At 35.7% G+C, this 18,496-nt stretch overlaps 1 protein-coding gene across 2 annotated transcripts in view; it reads left to right on the top strand.

Annotated features, from left to right (window-relative positions):
• The window catches only part of LOC106064048 (uncharacterized), a 104,408-nt gene that overhangs the window by 50,969 nt on the left and 34,943 nt on the right, over positions 1-18,496 (top strand). For both annotated transcript variants that reach the window (XM_056010433.1, XM_056010432.1), the window contains exons 11-20: positions 479-766; positions 2,368-2,454; positions 3,271-3,441; positions 3,751-3,984; positions 6,081-6,218; positions 7,041-7,340; positions 9,328-9,522; positions 11,067-11,162; positions 12,226-12,377; positions 14,504-14,615. In XM_056010433.1, coding sequence (XP_055866408.1) covers positions 479-766; positions 2,368-2,454; positions 3,271-3,441; positions 3,751-3,984; positions 6,081-6,218; positions 7,041-7,340; positions 9,328-9,522; positions 11,067-11,162; positions 12,226-12,377; positions 14,504-14,615 — 1,773 coding nt within the window. The remainder of the gene's footprint in view (positions 1-478; positions 767-2,367; positions 2,455-3,270; positions 3,442-3,750; positions 3,985-6,080; positions 6,219-7,040; positions 7,341-9,327; positions 9,523-11,066; positions 11,163-12,225; positions 12,378-14,503; positions 14,616-18,496) is intronic.

The raw sequence follows: 18,496 nt of genomic DNA, 5'->3' as shown, positions 1-18,496 counted from the left end.
TGACACCTAGGATTCTGTAGCATCTCAATTCCATTGCTAGGATCCTCCTCTCTAGCTCTGCAGTCAGCGTCCAAGAATCAGAAGCATATAAAAATGTGGCCATAACCAGGGAGCGCTTCAGTCTGATTCTGGTGCCGAGGGCTAAGCCTTTGTCTTACCATATTATTTTAAGTTTTGAAAGGGCTGTGGTGGACTGTGCGATTCAGGCCAGTAGTTCTGGTTTTGTTCCCTCATCTGAGACAAGGGCTCCGAGGTATTTGAAGCTGTTATACCAAATACCAAATAAGATATATTATATCATTATGGAAATATCCGCACCATATGATGTACAAGTGAAACTAAAAAAAATTACATGTTGTAACTTAATTTAGGTTAACCTCAGTATATATTCTTTTATTTGGTTATTTGTAATTTAGTTATTTTAATTTTAAAGTGTTTATTATAAAATGATGTTTGTAAAAAAAATATGTTTGTTCAGATGCACCAAACTTAAGTGCCCAGCCTACACTGACAGCTAATGAAGGAGACAGCGTTACATTGAACTGTATGATAGATGCCAACCCAAAACCATTTGAAGTTGTTTGGTCCAAGATGTCCCCCAATGGTTCTCTCCAGAACAAAGTCACCTCTTCCACTTTTAAAATTGCGACGGTCAGTAGAACAGACGCTGGAAACTATTCTTGTCGAGCTCAAAGTCAACTTCGAATTTCTGGAGAAAATGTTGAGTTTGTCACTTCGGAAGTTTTTACATATCTTTATGTGCAATGTAAGATCATGTTATTTTTTATCTTTAGTTCACTGTTTGTTTTTTTTTTATAATTATTTTTTTTATTCTTCTCTTTGTAATTTTTAAGTTACAAAATTAATGGATACAAATCACTCTGACATAGAAATTACCAAAAGCAAAATGCATAATGTCTGCCTGGTAGTGTGGCTGTGGACTGTCGATCGATGGCCCCGGGTTCAAAACACTGCCCACAGGCCATGTCTACCATCCTGCTGGATTTTTCGGCTAGAATGTAATAATCTTGAAATCAGTAGGAACATTGGGAACATATAAAACTATCTAACACATTCAAATTCATTTTCAATGTCAACAAAAACATAATAACTGAGTTTCAAATTACACTTAAATAGGAATATTGGGATAATAAAAGAGTTACTTTGAACTTACAGGTCGCACAAATTTAATTGACATTTAAATCTAGACGTTTAAATTATTATTTTTTCTCACTGACTGGAATTTTCCCTTTTAACTCTGATATAAAGTGACAACATGCTTAGGTATGTCCAAAATATTTACAGTAGCTTCATCTTTGTGCTGAGAAAAATGTTGGATCATTTTGTAAATTTCATTCTGTAACTGGTGGAGCTGCCCATAACTGTAATTGTCTTCGGACATAGTGCCCGGTGATGAGTCATCCTCTCCTTCCTGGCCCCTGGATAAAATATTTCCCATTGGTCAAAAGGTTCAAACATGGGCACAAACTTGACAATAAACAAATTGCAATTGCAGTGTTATTGTGATGACTTCTTAATTAAAAGTGAAGAATAATAATATAATAAAGAAAAGCTATAGAGGAATCCAGATATGGATGAAATATTTATTTTAAAAACTTGGATAGATGGCTTTTTAGAACTAAACAAATTTTGACAAATCTAATTAGAACTTTAAACTAATTTGCAAAAAAAATATTAATGAGACCAATTCTAAAATATGCATGTATAGTTGTGACCTAATTTACCAAATGAAGCCATTCTATGCTGAAGCTTGATCTGTTTTCTTTGCCATCATTGATATCTTTATTCAAAACTGTAACTACAACACTAAAAGCCATAGGGTGTAGTTCAAAATGAAAATTTTTAAAGCAAAAAAAAATGTTAAAAAAAACCCACAAAGACACTTTGCTATGCTAGTTGTTAGACTAACACTTATAAAAAGTCTTTCTTGACTCCATTCAAGCCTGAGATAGTTGCTTGAATCAATTATCTAGAACAATTTAAAATTTAGGGCTTGGAAAATTTTTCAGAATTGACTAGTTTGATACTTGGCAATGTATAGGGCCTTAAAATCATCTCTTTTATTTAAATCATTTTTATAAATGAGACTTTATGACATTTTATTAAGACTCATCAGTTCTGATTTCAATAGTGAAGTTTGGCCATTAAGCTAACAAGTTGTTGTTTTTTTTAATATTGATTTGCTTGCCATGTGCTGTAGACAACTTATTCATGCACATTACTAAGCTTCATCTGCCCTTTCTGTGATTGTCATTTTAATTCTTTGATGTTGTGGCCAATAAAATTTCAAATTATTACCACAGTAATAACAAATGTCTAATGCAGTTGGTCATTGATTTTTTTCAGACAAACCTGGTAAAGCATCACTTGGTCCGGTGCCTGATCTAGATGTTGGAGACAGACTTGAAATCTTGTGTACCGCGACACCTAATGGTAAATTGGCAGAATTAAAGTCGCTGGTTAATATGCATGAAAAATGCATGACTTAATCATCTTCCTTTTTTGAAGTAACGTCTGTATTATATAAGATAAGATAATTGAATTAGAATATTAGATAATAACTTTAATGACAATCTACCTCTAGAGACAATCCTCTGTGGGTGTCTGTTGTGGTCAAGGTTGTGCCCATGTATGGACCCTTTGACCAATGGGAAAGATTTTATCCAGGGTCCAGGGATGAAAGGATGACTCATCACCCAGCACCAGCACTATGTCAGAAGACCACCCATCAACTAGATGATCATTTGAACACATTCATTGTTGTGTGACGCAGCTCCTTGAGCCCTGCCCGAGTTCCGCTATCTTAACAAAGTCAGAGGTCAAGCACACAATAGGTTCCTCCCTATTCCTTTACTGTACCACAACTAATAGTAAAAGAGCAGTCACTGCTAGTGCACAACCCCCCCCCCCCCCCCCCCCCCCCAATTGATGAACAGTGTGGCTGATGGGAGGGCTTCATCTTTCCCACATGCAATGCCTGTTGGCTAGAATGTACTGTGGAAGCCCACTGGAGAACCTGCTTCCATCCCAATCAACCTGCCTGTCTCCCCTAACTGATACTTTCACAAGGGAGTCACGATGAGGCCTAAAATGTTCCTTCGCTAGAGACTATCCAGCTTTGAATATTTATTATTACTTATTTATATGATCTAATTGACTATTAGATCTACTTATAGGGTCTGGCCTCCTCAACTGATTTTCATCCTCTTGTTACTTCCATGTTTCTCTACTCATGGTAATGTGTTTCAGGCTATCCAGAGCCTGTGTACACGTGGATGAAAGACGGTCAAACTCTGCCTCAGAATAGACAGACTTTTGTCATTTCATCGGTCAAACTTACTGACAATGGTCGCTACAGCTGCACGCCAAGTAACAATAGAGGTCGAGGTGATCCAGCTTTTGTAGATGTGAACATCTTCGGTAAATACAAACTTGGAGCAAAAAATGTTATACTAATTTCACTCATCAATTATTATTTTAAGTTAATGAGTTTATTTATGAAAACAAAATAATTTTTTATGAATCATTTTATTTAAAAGAATATTCTTTTCAATTTCATGACTTGATTGGCATCTATATTGTTATTATACAGTAGTTACGCTGAGATAATCAATAGTAGTCAAACTGAATTTCCATTTGATTGGACCAATAAAAGTTATCTTATCTTATCTTAAGAAACTTAGACAAAAAAAAAAGGTCAAAATATGATTGTTGTATTTATTCACTCAGAGCCACCAACCATCATACGGAAACCAGAAGTTGAATTGAGTGTTTTTCTGTCAGAACCCAATCTTCTCTCTCTAACTTGTGAAGTCCGTGGCTATCCACAACCTAGAGTCAACTGGTATCAGGAGGGTGAGACTCAATCATTAAATACAAGACCAGACCTGTTTACAGTTATAACTACGAATAGACCGGGAGATGGTTTGAGTTCCAGAGTTGAGAGTATTTTACAGTTCAAAGGTCAGTATTTATCTATATTCACAAATGTGTATGCAAAAAAGAAGAAAAAAAAAAGCAGATACAAAAATCACTCCTTTTGATTGAATGTCTCTTTTAACTTCTACAATAATGCACTACGCAAGACAGCAGGGTTTCTGTCCAGGGCTTTAGCAAGAGAGGATTTGAGCCTCTCAAGCCCTCACTCAAATGAAGTGTGATGATGATGATGATGATGATGATTTCTACAATATGCTCACTGTGTTACTAATTCAGTTGTTACTAACTGTTATTATTATTATAGCTTTTATATAGCGCTACTTTCATGCTCAGAGCGCTTTGGTCCAATCTCATTTGTGGACCAGTGGGGGGGAGGGGGTATCTAGGAGTTGGTTTTCCGTGCTGCCTTTAGGCGCTCAGTAAACACAACTCTGCCCGAGTCAGGTGTCGAACCTCGAGCCCCCTTCTAGGTAGCCAAGTTCAAGCGCACTTAGCCTCTCGACCACGCTTCCCACTCTGTTAATTAACTTCTAGTGAAAGTTACTTGTCTACACATTTTTAAATTAGATTTACTAAAGTGATGGTTGTGTGGTATGCTCTCTGAACTGTTGGTCGATGGTCATGACAGTCCTGGTTTTGAACCCCACCTGCCACCACCATCCCCAATCATTCCGCGACAGGCTTGGACTAGGATGTAATTATCTTAAGATCTGAAACATGTAAACAAAACATGTACAATTTTTTCTGAATATATACAATGTATATATCACTAACAAAAACAGTAACTTTTCAAATTTACTAACCAAGGAAATTTTAAGTGACCTGGGACAAACTATACTTGGCATTAACTGATGTTAGTCCATTACTATTAAAATGTTGGCTGTATTAATCATAATGTCTATTAGCTAATCAAAATATTATACTTATAGCTGAACATAATGCAATGAAAGAAAAAGTTTGTTGAGATAACTTCTGTAAATTAAAATTATAAAAGTATACTTAAACTATCTACTAATAGTCGATACTTATTGCGATTCAATATTTAATCAGTAGGCATTTGTAGACCTGCCATCAGTGGTTTGATTTGAGCTACAGAGGTTTTGGTTTTATGTAATGGGAGTCAAGAAAGGGAAATATTCCTGAAAAAAAAAATTAAATTGAATTCAGTAAAAAAAATAACGTTAAGCCTTTACGAAAGAGCCTGGTGGCTGAATATTAAAGCTCCCAAACTAAGGGGCCCCAGGTTTGAATCTTGATGAAGTCTTGGATTTTTTATTTCGGGATTTTAAGGGCACCACTGGGTCCACCCAACTCATATGGGTACCTGAAATTAGTTGGGGGAAGTAATGAGGTTGGATGTGCAGGCCGTATGACACCATTGGTAACCGTCGGGCATAGACATAGATGACCTTTACATCATCTGCCCTACAAATCACAAAGTTTAAAAGGGATACTCTACTTTACTAGCCAATAAGTGATCCTCAAAAGCATGAGATATGTACAAAGCAGTTAAAAAGGAAATAGAAATAAACAAGAAAGATATGAATAATCTCTTGCCTTTCAGTTGTGTAGAAACTTTTAACTTTTTAAATTAATTATTATAGCTTTTATATAGCGCTACTTTCATGCTTATAGCATGCTCAGAGCGCTTTTGGTCCAATCTCATTTGTGGACCAGTGGGGGGGAGGGGGTATCTAGGAGTTGGTTTTCCGTGCTGCCTTTAGGCGCTCAGTAAACACAACTCTGCCCGAGTCGGGTGTCGAACCTCGAGCCCCCTTCTAGGTAGCCAAGCCAAGTTCAAGCGCACTTGGCCTCTCGACCACGCTTCCCACATAAAACATATATATAACTTATATATACATATAACTTCCCTATAAAAGAAATATACAAATTTGACATCCAGAGTTACTAAGCTGAGAGTTTGTCATTCATCATCAAAGGTCGGCACACATGTTTATATAGTCAGAATTACTTCAGTTAAAGTCATTCCCAATTAATATATTAAACTTCATTTTGTTCTTTCAGAGCATGTGTAAATAAATATGTACTGATTGACTAAACAGTAACCAAAGTATACAGTATGTGTAGATTGACTGACTTGTTCTTTTTAATTGCTTTAGGTAACAGCAGGACACTAGCGACTTCCTCGGGACAAAGGATCGGTTTACAGATTCGAGACATGGGAAACTACTCGTGTCAAGCAGATTCAGACAAACATACTGATACCCCGACAACCAGTACAAGAGTTTACATCAACTGTAAGTTTTATCAGAACTCTTTATGGTGTTTCCCTCATAGAGCTTCTATGTAGTATTTTCCCCTAATAGTTTCTCTGTAGTGTTGACCCCTAATAGTTTCTCTGCACTGTGATAACATAATCGATTTTCGTAGTTTTTCAGTCTGTAAGTTGTGTTAGTCCTATCATACAAAAAAAAACTTGTTTGCACCTAACTCTGTCAGACTGTATCAGCGCTACTAGTTGATCTGAGATGAACTCCGATTGGTGGCAAGGCTGGAAGGATCATCTACTTGTTAATCACAAAATGTGAAAGAATATGTCAGGTCTTAATAATAATAATAATAATAATCTTTATTATCCGTAAAGAAATTTGTCTTACAGTTTGTGCATTACACCAAACAAAGCATTGTAACTATAGTGTTTACAATGTTTTGTTTTGACTTGTGTGTTGTCACTCAAGAAACTTCTCTTTTTGGAATGTTATTATTGTTTTTCTTTGACAAAAAAGAGTCCTTGTAATCATAAACCATTTCCACTAAGGATCAATAAAGCAGTTTTAGTCTTAGCTTGGTCTTAGTCTTGTCTTTGTCTTAGTCTTAGTCTAGTCTTGGAATAGATCATTCTGCAGTGATAGATTGTCTATTTCTGCAGAAACTTTTTCAGTGTTTTAACACAGATTATTTATGTTGTTATCACATAGTAGTTTCTCTTTTGTCTTTTTATATGATTAATTCTTTGTATTGATTTTACATGGTTAGCGGGTTAGGGTTCTTTTAACACAAAATAGATTAGTTATGGTGTTATTACATGAAAGATTCTCTATTTTGTTTTTTTTTGGCAGTTCCTCCAGTTCTAGAAGCATCTCCAAAAATTTTAGCCGCCTCCAAAATGGAGAGGGCGGAGCTTTCGTGTGCAGGCCAAGGTTACCCTGAGCCATCCATCCAGTGGTCCAGTCAAGGTCAGGTGTTGACCTCCCAGCCAGCTGTGCTTTCAGTGACCCAACAAACGCTGAGCGGTGTGGGGAGACTAGAAAGTAAATTGTCCATTTTGAATGTGACAGACAAGTCCTATGGCACCTACAAGTGTACCATGAGAAATGCTCTGGGCAATGCATCTCAAGAGATTATTTTAACTAATAAATGTAAGTTTGTTGTGGTGAGCAATGTGCCCATAGTTTCCTTAATGAAGACATTATCAAAGATTTTCAAGATAAACTAAACACTGTCAAAGATACTAACTTAACTCTTAATCTCTGTAATTATTTTTTCACGTTTCGATGGGTTTGTTCATTTTGGTCAATACTATTTCACTACCCTGCTATGATTAAGCTTCAATAGCTTTGTCGTTTGTTGTCAGAAAATGTTGTATTTGGTATAGAATTTCAGGGGAATGCAGACTCTTTTTATATAACAGAAAATAAAGTTTACACAATTAAACATTAGTTTAATTTAATGAGGTCAAATCAACGATGGTATCGTCAATTAGGAGAGAAAGTTCACTGTTGCTAACTTAATTTTAAAATAAGAGATCAACAATGTTAACAACATCTCACTGCTTAGCAGTTGATCTCTTTATCAACTCTTCTTTATTACCTCTAGATAAACACCCATTTTGTTACAAATAAGTTTGAAGTCATAGATGGAAGATAGTGTACTCTTTAATGAAATTAGTTTGTGCTATAATCAAATGAGCTTAGAATATTTTAGTCTGGCGTGTAAGAAATTACATACAAATTATCCTATCACCTTTTACAAGACAAAGCTCATCAACATCTTCCTTTATTCTGTACACCAGAAATGCCAAAAAGCTTTTTATCATTTTTGCACCATAAATTCAAATCTCTAATTGTAACTATCAAATATTTCAGTAGAGAACAGAATGGTTCCCATCAAACCTAGTTATGTCCCTTTTCAAAGACTACTGCTTTTTTTTCTGAGGCCAACAAATTATGCATAAAAGTTAAATCTTAGGGCATAACATCATCATAAAATGTTATTTCTACCTTCCCTGAGCACTAAGAAATGTTTACTTAAGAATCTTTTTTTTTTTTTTGCTTGACAAACAAGGTGGCACGATCAGCCATCTTTATGTTTAGAGTTCTCTTTTACTTATAATGCTGATGTTAATTTGGGACAACTATTTTAAACAGCCTCATTACCTCTTAAAACAAAGTTAAGACTTGACTTGACCTTAGACACTGGACAAGTTTTTGGATTTGACTTGAGCTATAACCTGTTTAAAACTTTTTTAGGTTAGTTTTTTTTTTTTTTTCAAGCTCTCGTGTTTATGTTTGTAATGTTATCACAGCGCCTTATTGATCCTACATTTTATTTGTTAACAGCACTTTATAAATAAAGGCACATTCCTCGTCCCATATGCTAGGACAAACTTGTACAAATTCTCCTTCTTCCCTAGTGCTATTAGAGCACGGAATGGGTTGCCTGAGCCAGCCAGGAAAACCAGTGACTTGGCAGAATTTAAGTCATTGGTTAATATGCATGACTAAATGCATGACGCGTAGGACGTAATCATCTTCTTTTTTGAAGTAACGTCTGTATTATATAAGATAAGATAATAAAATTATTATTGTTATATTACTGAGCATCCTTGGATGAAAATTGATCTTTAACTCTTTCTCTCCTAACTGACTAAACCAATGTTGTTTTGACCCCATTAAATAAAATTAAATTTTGGTTTATAAACTTATATTTGTGAAATATAAACAGAGCATTCAATCTTCTATAATTATATACCTAATATAACATTTCCTGATTACATACACAAATGTTATTAAAGTATATTCATAACAGGGTAGTGAAACCCAAATAAGCAAAACGAATAATTCCATCGGAACCTGGAAAATAATTACAGAGAGAAAGAGTTAAACACAGCAGATTGGCTTCAAATCTCACTGGACAGCAACAGAAAACTTTCAGATTGTCGAGATAGAAATATTTTGCTTTTGTTTGGCTTTGTGAAGAAATCTATTTTTTGTTTATGTTAATTAAAATCTAATTTCTTTAAATGAAGTGAATTTCATCTACCCAATAATCCAAATGTTGTGTCAAAAAGATAAAAGTTGCATCAGTTTGGTTAAGTGTACTAATTATTCACCAATGTATTGACAGCTCCACCAGAGCAGCCGTTGAATGTGACCGCAGGCTCCATTACCTGGGAGTCTGTCATGTTAACGTGGGTGCCAGGATTTGACGGAGGAATGAGTCAAAGATTCTTCATACAGTTCTACACTACTGGCACAAGTTTTGGGTCAAGTCAGAAACTGGAGGTTTTACCAACATCGTCCAGATATTTTAATGTTACTAGTAAGTGTTTTGTATTTAGAGATTGTGAAATGTACATTTTTCTGGTTTACATTGTTATGTATTAGTTCACTTAATAGTATAAAAAAATAGATGAAACAATTCAGTCTTAAAGATAAATGATTTACTTAAAATAATGATTGTTTATAAAATGTTTTACATGTTTCGGATATTCCTTCAGAGTTGAAGATAATTACTTCCTAGTCCAAACCTCCTGCAGGACGACAGGGATGGGAGCGGGCAGGGTTTGAGCCCAGGACCATCAATAAATCTGAATGACAGTCCAGCTCACAAACCGCACGACCAGGCAGCCCTCCTGGTCATATATATGTTCATACATGGTTCATAGATAACTGTTTTACAGACTTCTGTAGTTCATAGTTAACTCAGGAGTTAGGGTTGTGGAGTTTTTACATGAAGAAGCTGTGTCTCTTAATCTTTGGCATCTAGATAAACTTCTTTTCATTGACCTATGTGCATTTGTAAACGCAGTTTCAATGCATAAAAAGGAAAAGGGCATGGCTTGTCTTCTCCATACGATGCAAATGTATGTTTAGAAAACAGACATTATGTTAGTGGGGAGTAAACCATAATAGTCTAGCGTGTACCATAAAACGAGGTTATGATAGTGGGGGATATATCAGAAAACAGAGATTGTGAATCTCAAGCATAAACCATAACACAAGAAGTCATTGTAAATACATGAAATGAACATCTTGGTGGGAGGGCATATATTGGAAAACAAAGGTCATGTTAGTCATATTTACATTAGACCAGTGTTTCCCAAATGTTTTCCTTAATGGAAAACTTCACACATTCTGAGTACTTAGCGGAACAAATTGCTTATTTTTCTTAGAAATTTATTCATGCGATGGCCTACTTGTTAATTATTCCAATAGTTTGTGGAACAGTTTTTCAAAATATTTGTTTTTGTATGTAAGAGGAATATATAATTTATTTTTGTCAAGTGCATGTTTGGTAATGAAAGTTGCTCTGAACTAGTTTTCCTTCAACCATTTGTATGTAAACCATTTATCATGACACAGGAGATAAATGGCTCTATAAATCTTTATTAGTGGAACATTCAAAATAGACTGATTTCATAGGATGACTTGCACATTGTATTTCATTTTTACACTTGGTTGGATGATAACTATTTAACTAAAGGCACATTCCTCATTCCATATGCTAGGACAAATTTGTACAAATGCTCCTTCTTCCCTAGTGCTATTAGAGCATGGAATGTGTTGCCTGAGCTAGCCAGGAAAACCAGTGACTTAGCAAAATTTAGGTCATTGTTTATTATGCATGACATGAAGGACATAATCATCTTCTTTTTTGAAGTAACATCTGTATTATATAAGATAAGATAAGATCCCAATATATAATTACCTTAGGATGGCTGCCTGGTCGTGCAGACCTTAAATAATTGCTAATAAATCTACAGCTTGATAGTGAGTCATCAAATTTAGAGGAATGTCTAAATGTTTTATGGTACTACCAGAACATATGGTTAACTTTTTTTTGTGAATTTTTTTCCCTATTAGAGCTTCATCCTTCAAAAACTTATACATTCCAAGTTGTGGCTGAAAATGACTTAGGGTTTGGTCCAGCATCTCTTCCTGTGGTAGTGACCACCTCAAGTAAGCTTTCGTTAAGAAATTTTATTACAACAGATTTGAATGATATATATAATCATATTGTCTTCATCATATTGACATCATATTGATACCTAATCATATTGACTTGAATATACCTAGAACCTTGTTAGGGTTCTAATACAGCTTACCATTAATATTGTTTGTTACATCAGTCTTTTATTAATGTGATCAAGACTCTATAATTATCTTTCTTTAATTTATAATTTCATATGAAAATGTGTTCCTTAGCTCTTAAATGGCTCTATCAATATATATCAGGTGGCTCATTCAAAGTAGACTGAATTTATGGGATGACTTGCAAATTGTATTTCATTTTTACATTTGGTTGGATAATAACAGATATTTGATTAAATGTTATGGAAGCCTCATGTCTCCTGAATTCTCCTTGAAAGCTTATAGATGTGCTAGAATGAATTTTGTATTTTAGTCACATTACTTTGTTTTGGATGATTAACAGTTTACCACTTAAGATAGTCCTCACAACATTACAGAATCTTCAAGTACATATCTCTTAAGCACTAAGGCTTAATCTCCTCCCAATTCTAAACTTGTTAGCAAATAACAAATTTGGTCCAAATTAGAAATGGCCAACAGTTGTTTGTTGTGATACAAGTAGACATTATAAGAAATTGTATTTTCTTATTCAACAGTATCTAAAAATTATATAGCACATTTTAAAATAAATTTTAAAATCAAAACTTCTTTTTTTGTGTTTATTTTAGTATATCTTAGTGAAGATCAAAATTTGAGTGTCAGGCTAGTTTTTATTGGCAACTGTAGCTTTATCTAAAAAATATTTCTCAGCCATCAACATCAACTACACACAGACATCTTGGTGAAAAGGACCAAGATGCCTGTGTGTAGTCGCTGAATGAACTCTTTATGTTGTGTCTGTTGTATTTATGTGTATTTTTCTGTTGTGTTGTCTTTATATGAGAAAAGAGTCCTTGTAATCACAACTAATTTCTGTAAGGATCAATTAAGCAGCCTTAGTCTTAGTAAAATTGACAATTAATGAAAACAATAATACATTTTTTTTCCTTAGGTTTATTAATTCCAAGCCTCAACAAAATTCCAGTGTTCGACTCAAGGAGTAGAAAGTTAGTGGTAACATCTACTTATGATAACAACTATTGCTTGAAAGTGGAGGTGAAGACAAGCAGAACAGATTGGACACAAACTCATGGATGTATGATGGTAAGTATATGATTTGAGTGTATGATGGCTATTCTGCTTACAAACTTAAGAGAATGTGATGGTTAGTTCTTGATACAAATTCCTAAGTGTATGATGGTAGGTACTGGACAAACTCAAGAGTGTTGATGGGCGTCATTCCTAGAACAAAAAATCTGGAACATTTTCTTCTCTTGTAACTAAAAATTCAGCCCTGTTCATGAGTAGTATATTTGGCGCTCCTTGGTCATGGCCACATTCTTGCACGCAAGCGAATCTTGGACGCTGACTGAGAATCCTAGCAATGGAATAGTGATGCTATAGAAGGATCGTAAGTATCACTTACAAAGACTGCACCACAAAAGAGAAGATTAGAAATGGATCACAACCACTATTGGGCGCCACAATGACTTGCTGACCACTGTACAAAAATGCGAACTTAAAATTTATGGCCATATCACAAGGTCCACAGGGCTTACAAAGACCTTCTTTCAGGTAACAATACCAGGAAAAAAAGGCACAGAGAGAAAGTGATGGGAAGACAACATAAAAGATCAGACAGACCTGTCGTTGAAAGAGATTCTATTCAAAGCAAAAGACAGCAGAATGGAGAAAGATTATTTACAGATCATATGCTGTGCCCCAACAGTTCAACAGACTAATGTTGGTAGAAAAATCTTTTTTTTTTCATTACACAATCTACCTGTTCTTCCACTGACTCATCTCTCCTCATTGGCTTCTTCTTCCCTAGTGCTGTTAGAGCATTGAATGTGTTGCCTCAGTCAGCCAGAAAAACCAATGACTTCACATGGAAAAAGTTTCTCTAAAAATCTAAAAGCTTTGGACAGACTTCCTACTCAACAATATTTTTTTCAATAGTAATTCATTGTCATTATATTCATGCCTCAAGAAAACTATGGAGCCATGGTGGCTGAGTGGTAAAGTGCTTGATTTCTGAACTGGAGGTTCTAGTCCTGATGAGACTGGGATTTTTAGAGCACCTCTAAGTCCTCCCAGATCTAATGGGTACCTGACATTAGCTGGGGAAAGTAAAAGCGGGTTGTTGTGCATGCCACATAATACCCTTGTTAACTGTGAGCCACAGAAAAATTTACCTTTACATCATATAGACTCCATGGTCTGAAAGGGGAAACTTTACAAGAAATCTATATTTACAAAATTCAATCTAGGAATCTAGATTGATACAGCCGCCATAAATGAAAGCAAATCAGTAATGTACTGGAATAAATTAGTAATACAAAAAGAAATCACATAGTGTATCTCTGAGAAACCTGGAATAATGAAAGAATTAAGCTGACATTAACACCGACAAAAAAGTTTCACAAAAATTAACTTTGTGTGTGTGTGTGTGGAATCTATGAGAAATAGGAGAATGAGAATATGCATCCTCCGTTTGGGACCCCTAAACTCGAGAAAACATTAAGAAACTGGAACAGACACAAAATAGAGCAGTGAGATTCATAACAAACGAATATTCACATTTGACTAGAGTAACACCTTTAGTAAAATCACTAAATTTAGAAAGCTTCAGGACAGAAGGCTCAAAAGTAAAGTAGCAATCATACATAAAACACTGAACCATAATCTTCAAATACAAAAACAAAATTTAATAAAATACTCTGAAAGACACAAAGATAAAGGCACATTCCTCGTCCCATATGCTAGGACAAATTTGTACAAATACTCCTTCTTCCCTAGTGCTATTAGAGCATGGAATGGGTTGCCTGAGCTAGCAAGGAAAACCAGTGACTTGGCAGAATTTAAGTCATTGGTTAATATGCATGACTAAATGCATGATGCGTAGGACGTAATCATCTTTTTTTTGAAGTAACGTCTGTATTATATAAGATAAGATAAGATAGGAAAGATTGATAATTATTTCATTGATTGATAATTATTTGATATTTTATAATTTGCCTGGAAAGATAGATTGCTTAATGAAACTAAGAACTAAACTAGATAAATCTGTTAAATCCTGCCATATAGCAAGTCTTTAGTTTCTGTTACCTTTTTAACACCAGTGTTAATAGTGGAGCTGCTATTTTGTTTAGTAATAATTGTAGTAATAATTCTTAGAATTTTTCCTTTATAAAGACATAAAAACTTGTTTTTATAATTTTAATTTGCAGGTGATGGGGGGCACCATGGAAGTCTCCAATGTTGATGTCACAGCTATTAATGTTACAGTCTGTTTAAGTCAGAGACCAGAGGTCTGTGGATTACCAGTAACAGCCGAATTTAGTGAGTACCTTTAAACTTATCTGACATTTTCTGCAGGTGTCTCCAAGCTGTTAGAATTGAACAGGAAATGGAAATTTTAAATCTATTGTGTTATTACTGGTGTAGGGTTTACTGTTTCACATTTCTTGACCTCAAATGAATTTGTGTTCTATCGTGGTTTAATCCAGAGAGTGAATGTCTCTTAAACATCAGATATTTAACTTTTTTTTTGTTTATTCTTGTTGAGGGGAGTGTGTCAGCTTTATGTTATCCAGTTTTTGTATCACTACTCTATCACCTTTCAACTGTCCTCATGTTATCCAGTTTGTATCATTACTCTCTTACCTTTCAACTGTCCTCATGTTATCCAGTTTGTATCATTACTCTCTTACCTTTCAACTGTCCTCATGTTATCCAGTTTGTATCATTACTCTCTTACCTTTCAACTGTCCTCATGTTATCCAGTTTGTATCACTACTCTCTTACCTTTCAACTGTCCTCATGTTTTCTTGTCTAAACATAACATTTTGGGTTCTCGATCATAACTTGACAATCAATAAAACTCCTATTCCTACTAGCTAAGTCTACTGCCTATTTCTCTGACATTGTGTCAACTAGCTATGTAACCAAACAGTGTGTCTACCTACCTCTTTCTCTGACATTGGGTCAACTAGCTATGTAACCTAACAGTGTGTCTACTACCTATTTCTCTGACATTGTGTCAACTAGCTATGTAACCTAACAGTGTGTCTACTACCTATTTCTCTGACATTGTGTCAACTAGCTATGTAACCTAAAAGTGTGTCTACTACCTATTTCTCTGACATTGTGTCAACTAGCTAAGTAACCTAACAGTGTGTCAACTAGCTATGTTCCCAAACAGTGTGTCTATCTACCTATTTCTCTGACATTGGGTCAACTAGCTATGTAACCTAACAGTGTGTCTATCTACCTATTTCTCTGACATTGTCTCAACTAGCTATGTTCCCTAACAGTGTGTCTACCTACCTATTTCTATGACATTATGTCAACTAGCTATGTTCCCTAACAGTGTGTCTACCTACCTATTTCTCTGACATTGTGTCAACTAGCTATGTAACCTAACAGTGTGTCTACCTACCTATTTCTCTGACATTGTGTCAACTAGCTATGTTCCCTAACAGTGTGTCTACCTACCTATTTCTCTGACATTGTGTCAACTAGCTATGTTCCCTAACAGTGTGTCTACCTACCTATTTCTCTGACATTGTGTCAACTAGCTATGTTCCCTAACAGTGTGTCTATCTATCTATTTCTCTGACATTGTGTCAACTAGCTATGTTCCCAAACAGTGTGTCTATCTACCTATTTCTCTGACATTGGGTCAACTAGCTATGTAACCTAACAGTGTGTCTATCTACCTATTTCTCTGACATTGTCTCAACTAGCTATGTTCCCTAACAGTGTGTCTACCTACCTATTTCTCTGACATTATGTCAACTAGCTATGTTCCCTAACAGTGTGTCTACCTACCTATTTCTCTGACATTGTGTCAACTAGCTATGTAACCTAACAGTGTGTCTACCTACCTATTTCTCTGACATTGTGTCAACTAGCTATGTTCCCTAACAGTGTGTCTACCTACCTATTTCTCTGACATTGTGTCAACTAGCTATGTAACCTAACAGTGTGTCTATCTACCTATTTCTCTGACATTGGGTCAACTAGCTATGTAACCTAACAGTGTGTCTATCTATCTATTTCTCTGACATTGTGTCAACTAGCTATGTAACCTAACAGTGTGTCTACTACCTCTTTCTCTGACATTGTGTCAACTAGCTAAGTAACCTAACAGTGTGTCTACTACCTATTTCTCTGACATTGTGTCAACTAGCTATGTAACCTAACAGTGTGTCTACTACCTCTTTCTCTGACATTGTGTCAACTAGCTAAGTAACCTAACAGTGTGTCTACTACCTCTTTCTCTGACATTGTGTCAACTAGCTATGTAACCTAACAGTGTGTCTACTACCTATTTCTCTGACATTGTGTCAACTAGCTATGTAACCTAACAGTGTGTCTACTACCTATTTCTCTGACATTGTGTCAACTAGCTATGTCCCCAAACAGTGTGTCTACTACCTATTTCTCTGACATTTTTCAACTAGCTATGTAACCTAAGTGTGTCTACTACCTATTTCTCTGACATTGGGTCAACTAGCTATGTAACCTAACAGTGTGTCTATCTACCTATTTCTCTGACATTGTCTCAACTAGCTATGTTCCCTAACAGTGTGTCTACCTACCTATTTCTCTGACATTATGTCAACTAGCTATGTTCCCTAACAGTGTGTCTACCTACCTATTTCTCTGACATTGTGTCAACTAGCTATGTAACCTAACAGTGTGTCTACCTACCTATTTCTCTGACATTGTGTCAACTAGCTATGTTCCCTAACAGTGTGTCTACCTACCTATTTCTCTGACATTGTGTCAACTAGCTATGTTCCCTAACAGTGTGTCTACCTACCTATTTCTCTGACATTGTGTCAACTAGCTATGTTCCCTAACAGTGTGTCTATCTATCTATTTCTCTGACATTGTGTCAACTAGCTATGTTCCCAAACAGTGTGTCTATCTACCTATTTCTCTGACATTGGGTCAACTAGCTATGTAACCTAACAGTGTGTCTATCTACCTATTTCTCTGACATTGTCTCAACTAGCTATGTTCCCTAACAGTGTGTCTACCTACCTATTTCTCTGACATTATGTCAACTAGCTATGTTCCCTAACAGTGTGTCTACCTACCTATTTCTCTGACATTGTGTCAACTAGCTATGTAACCTAACAGTGTGTCTACCTACCTATTTCTCTGACATTGTGTCAACTAGCTATGTTCCCTAACAGTGTGTCTACCTACCTATTTCTCTGACATTGTGTCAACTAGCTATGTAACCTAACAGTGTGTCTATCTACCTATTTCTCTGACATTGGGTCAACTAGCTATGTAACCTAACAGTGTGTCTATCTATCTATTTCTCTGACATTGTGTCAACTAGCTATGTAACCTAACAGTGTGTCTACTACCTCTTTCTCTGACATTGTGTCAACTAGCTAAGTAACCTAACAGTGTGTCTACTACCTATTTCTCTGACATTGTGTCAACTAGCTAAGTAACCTAACAGTGTGTCTACTACCTCTTTCTCTGACATTGTGTCAACTAGCTATGTAACCTAACAGTGTGTCTACTACCTATTTCTCTGACATTGTGTCAACTAGCTATGTAACCTAACAGTGTGTCTACTACCTATTTCTCTGACATTGTGTCAACTAGCTATGTCCCCAAACAGTGTGTCTACTACCTATTTCTCTGACATTTTTCAACTAGCTATGTAACCTAAGTGTGTCTACTACCTATTTCTCTGACATTGGGTCAACTAGCTATGTAACCTAACAGTGTGTCTATCTACCTATTTCTCTGACATTGTCTCAACTAGCTATGTTCCCTAACAGTGTGTCTACCTACCTATTTCTCTGACATTGTGTCAACTAGCTATGTAACCTAACAGTGTGTCTATCTACCTATTTCTCTGACATTGGGTCAACTAGCTATGTAACCTAACAGTGTGTCTATCTATCTATTTCTCTGACATTGTGTCAACTAGCTATGTAACCTAACAGTGTGTCTACTACCTCTTTCTCTGACATTGTGTCAACTAGCTAAGTAACCTAACAGTGTGTCTACTACCTATTTCTCTGACATTGTGTCAACTAGCTATGTAACCTAACAGTGTGTCTACTACCTCTTTCTCTGACATTGTGTCAACTAGCTATGTAACCTAACAGTGTGTCTACTACCTATTTCTCTGACATTGTGTCAACTAGCTATGTAACCTAACAGTGTGTCTACTACCTATTTCT

The sequence above is a fragment of the Biomphalaria glabrata genome, chromosome 14 (assembly GCF_947242115.1).
Source record: "Biomphalaria glabrata chromosome 14, xgBioGlab47.1, whole genome shotgun sequence".
Classification (NCBI taxonomy): Eukaryota; Metazoa; Mollusca; class Gastropoda; family Planorbidae; genus Biomphalaria; species Biomphalaria glabrata.
Note: the sequence above shows the minus strand (reverse complement) of the source record. Positions and strands in the feature narration are given on the sequence as shown.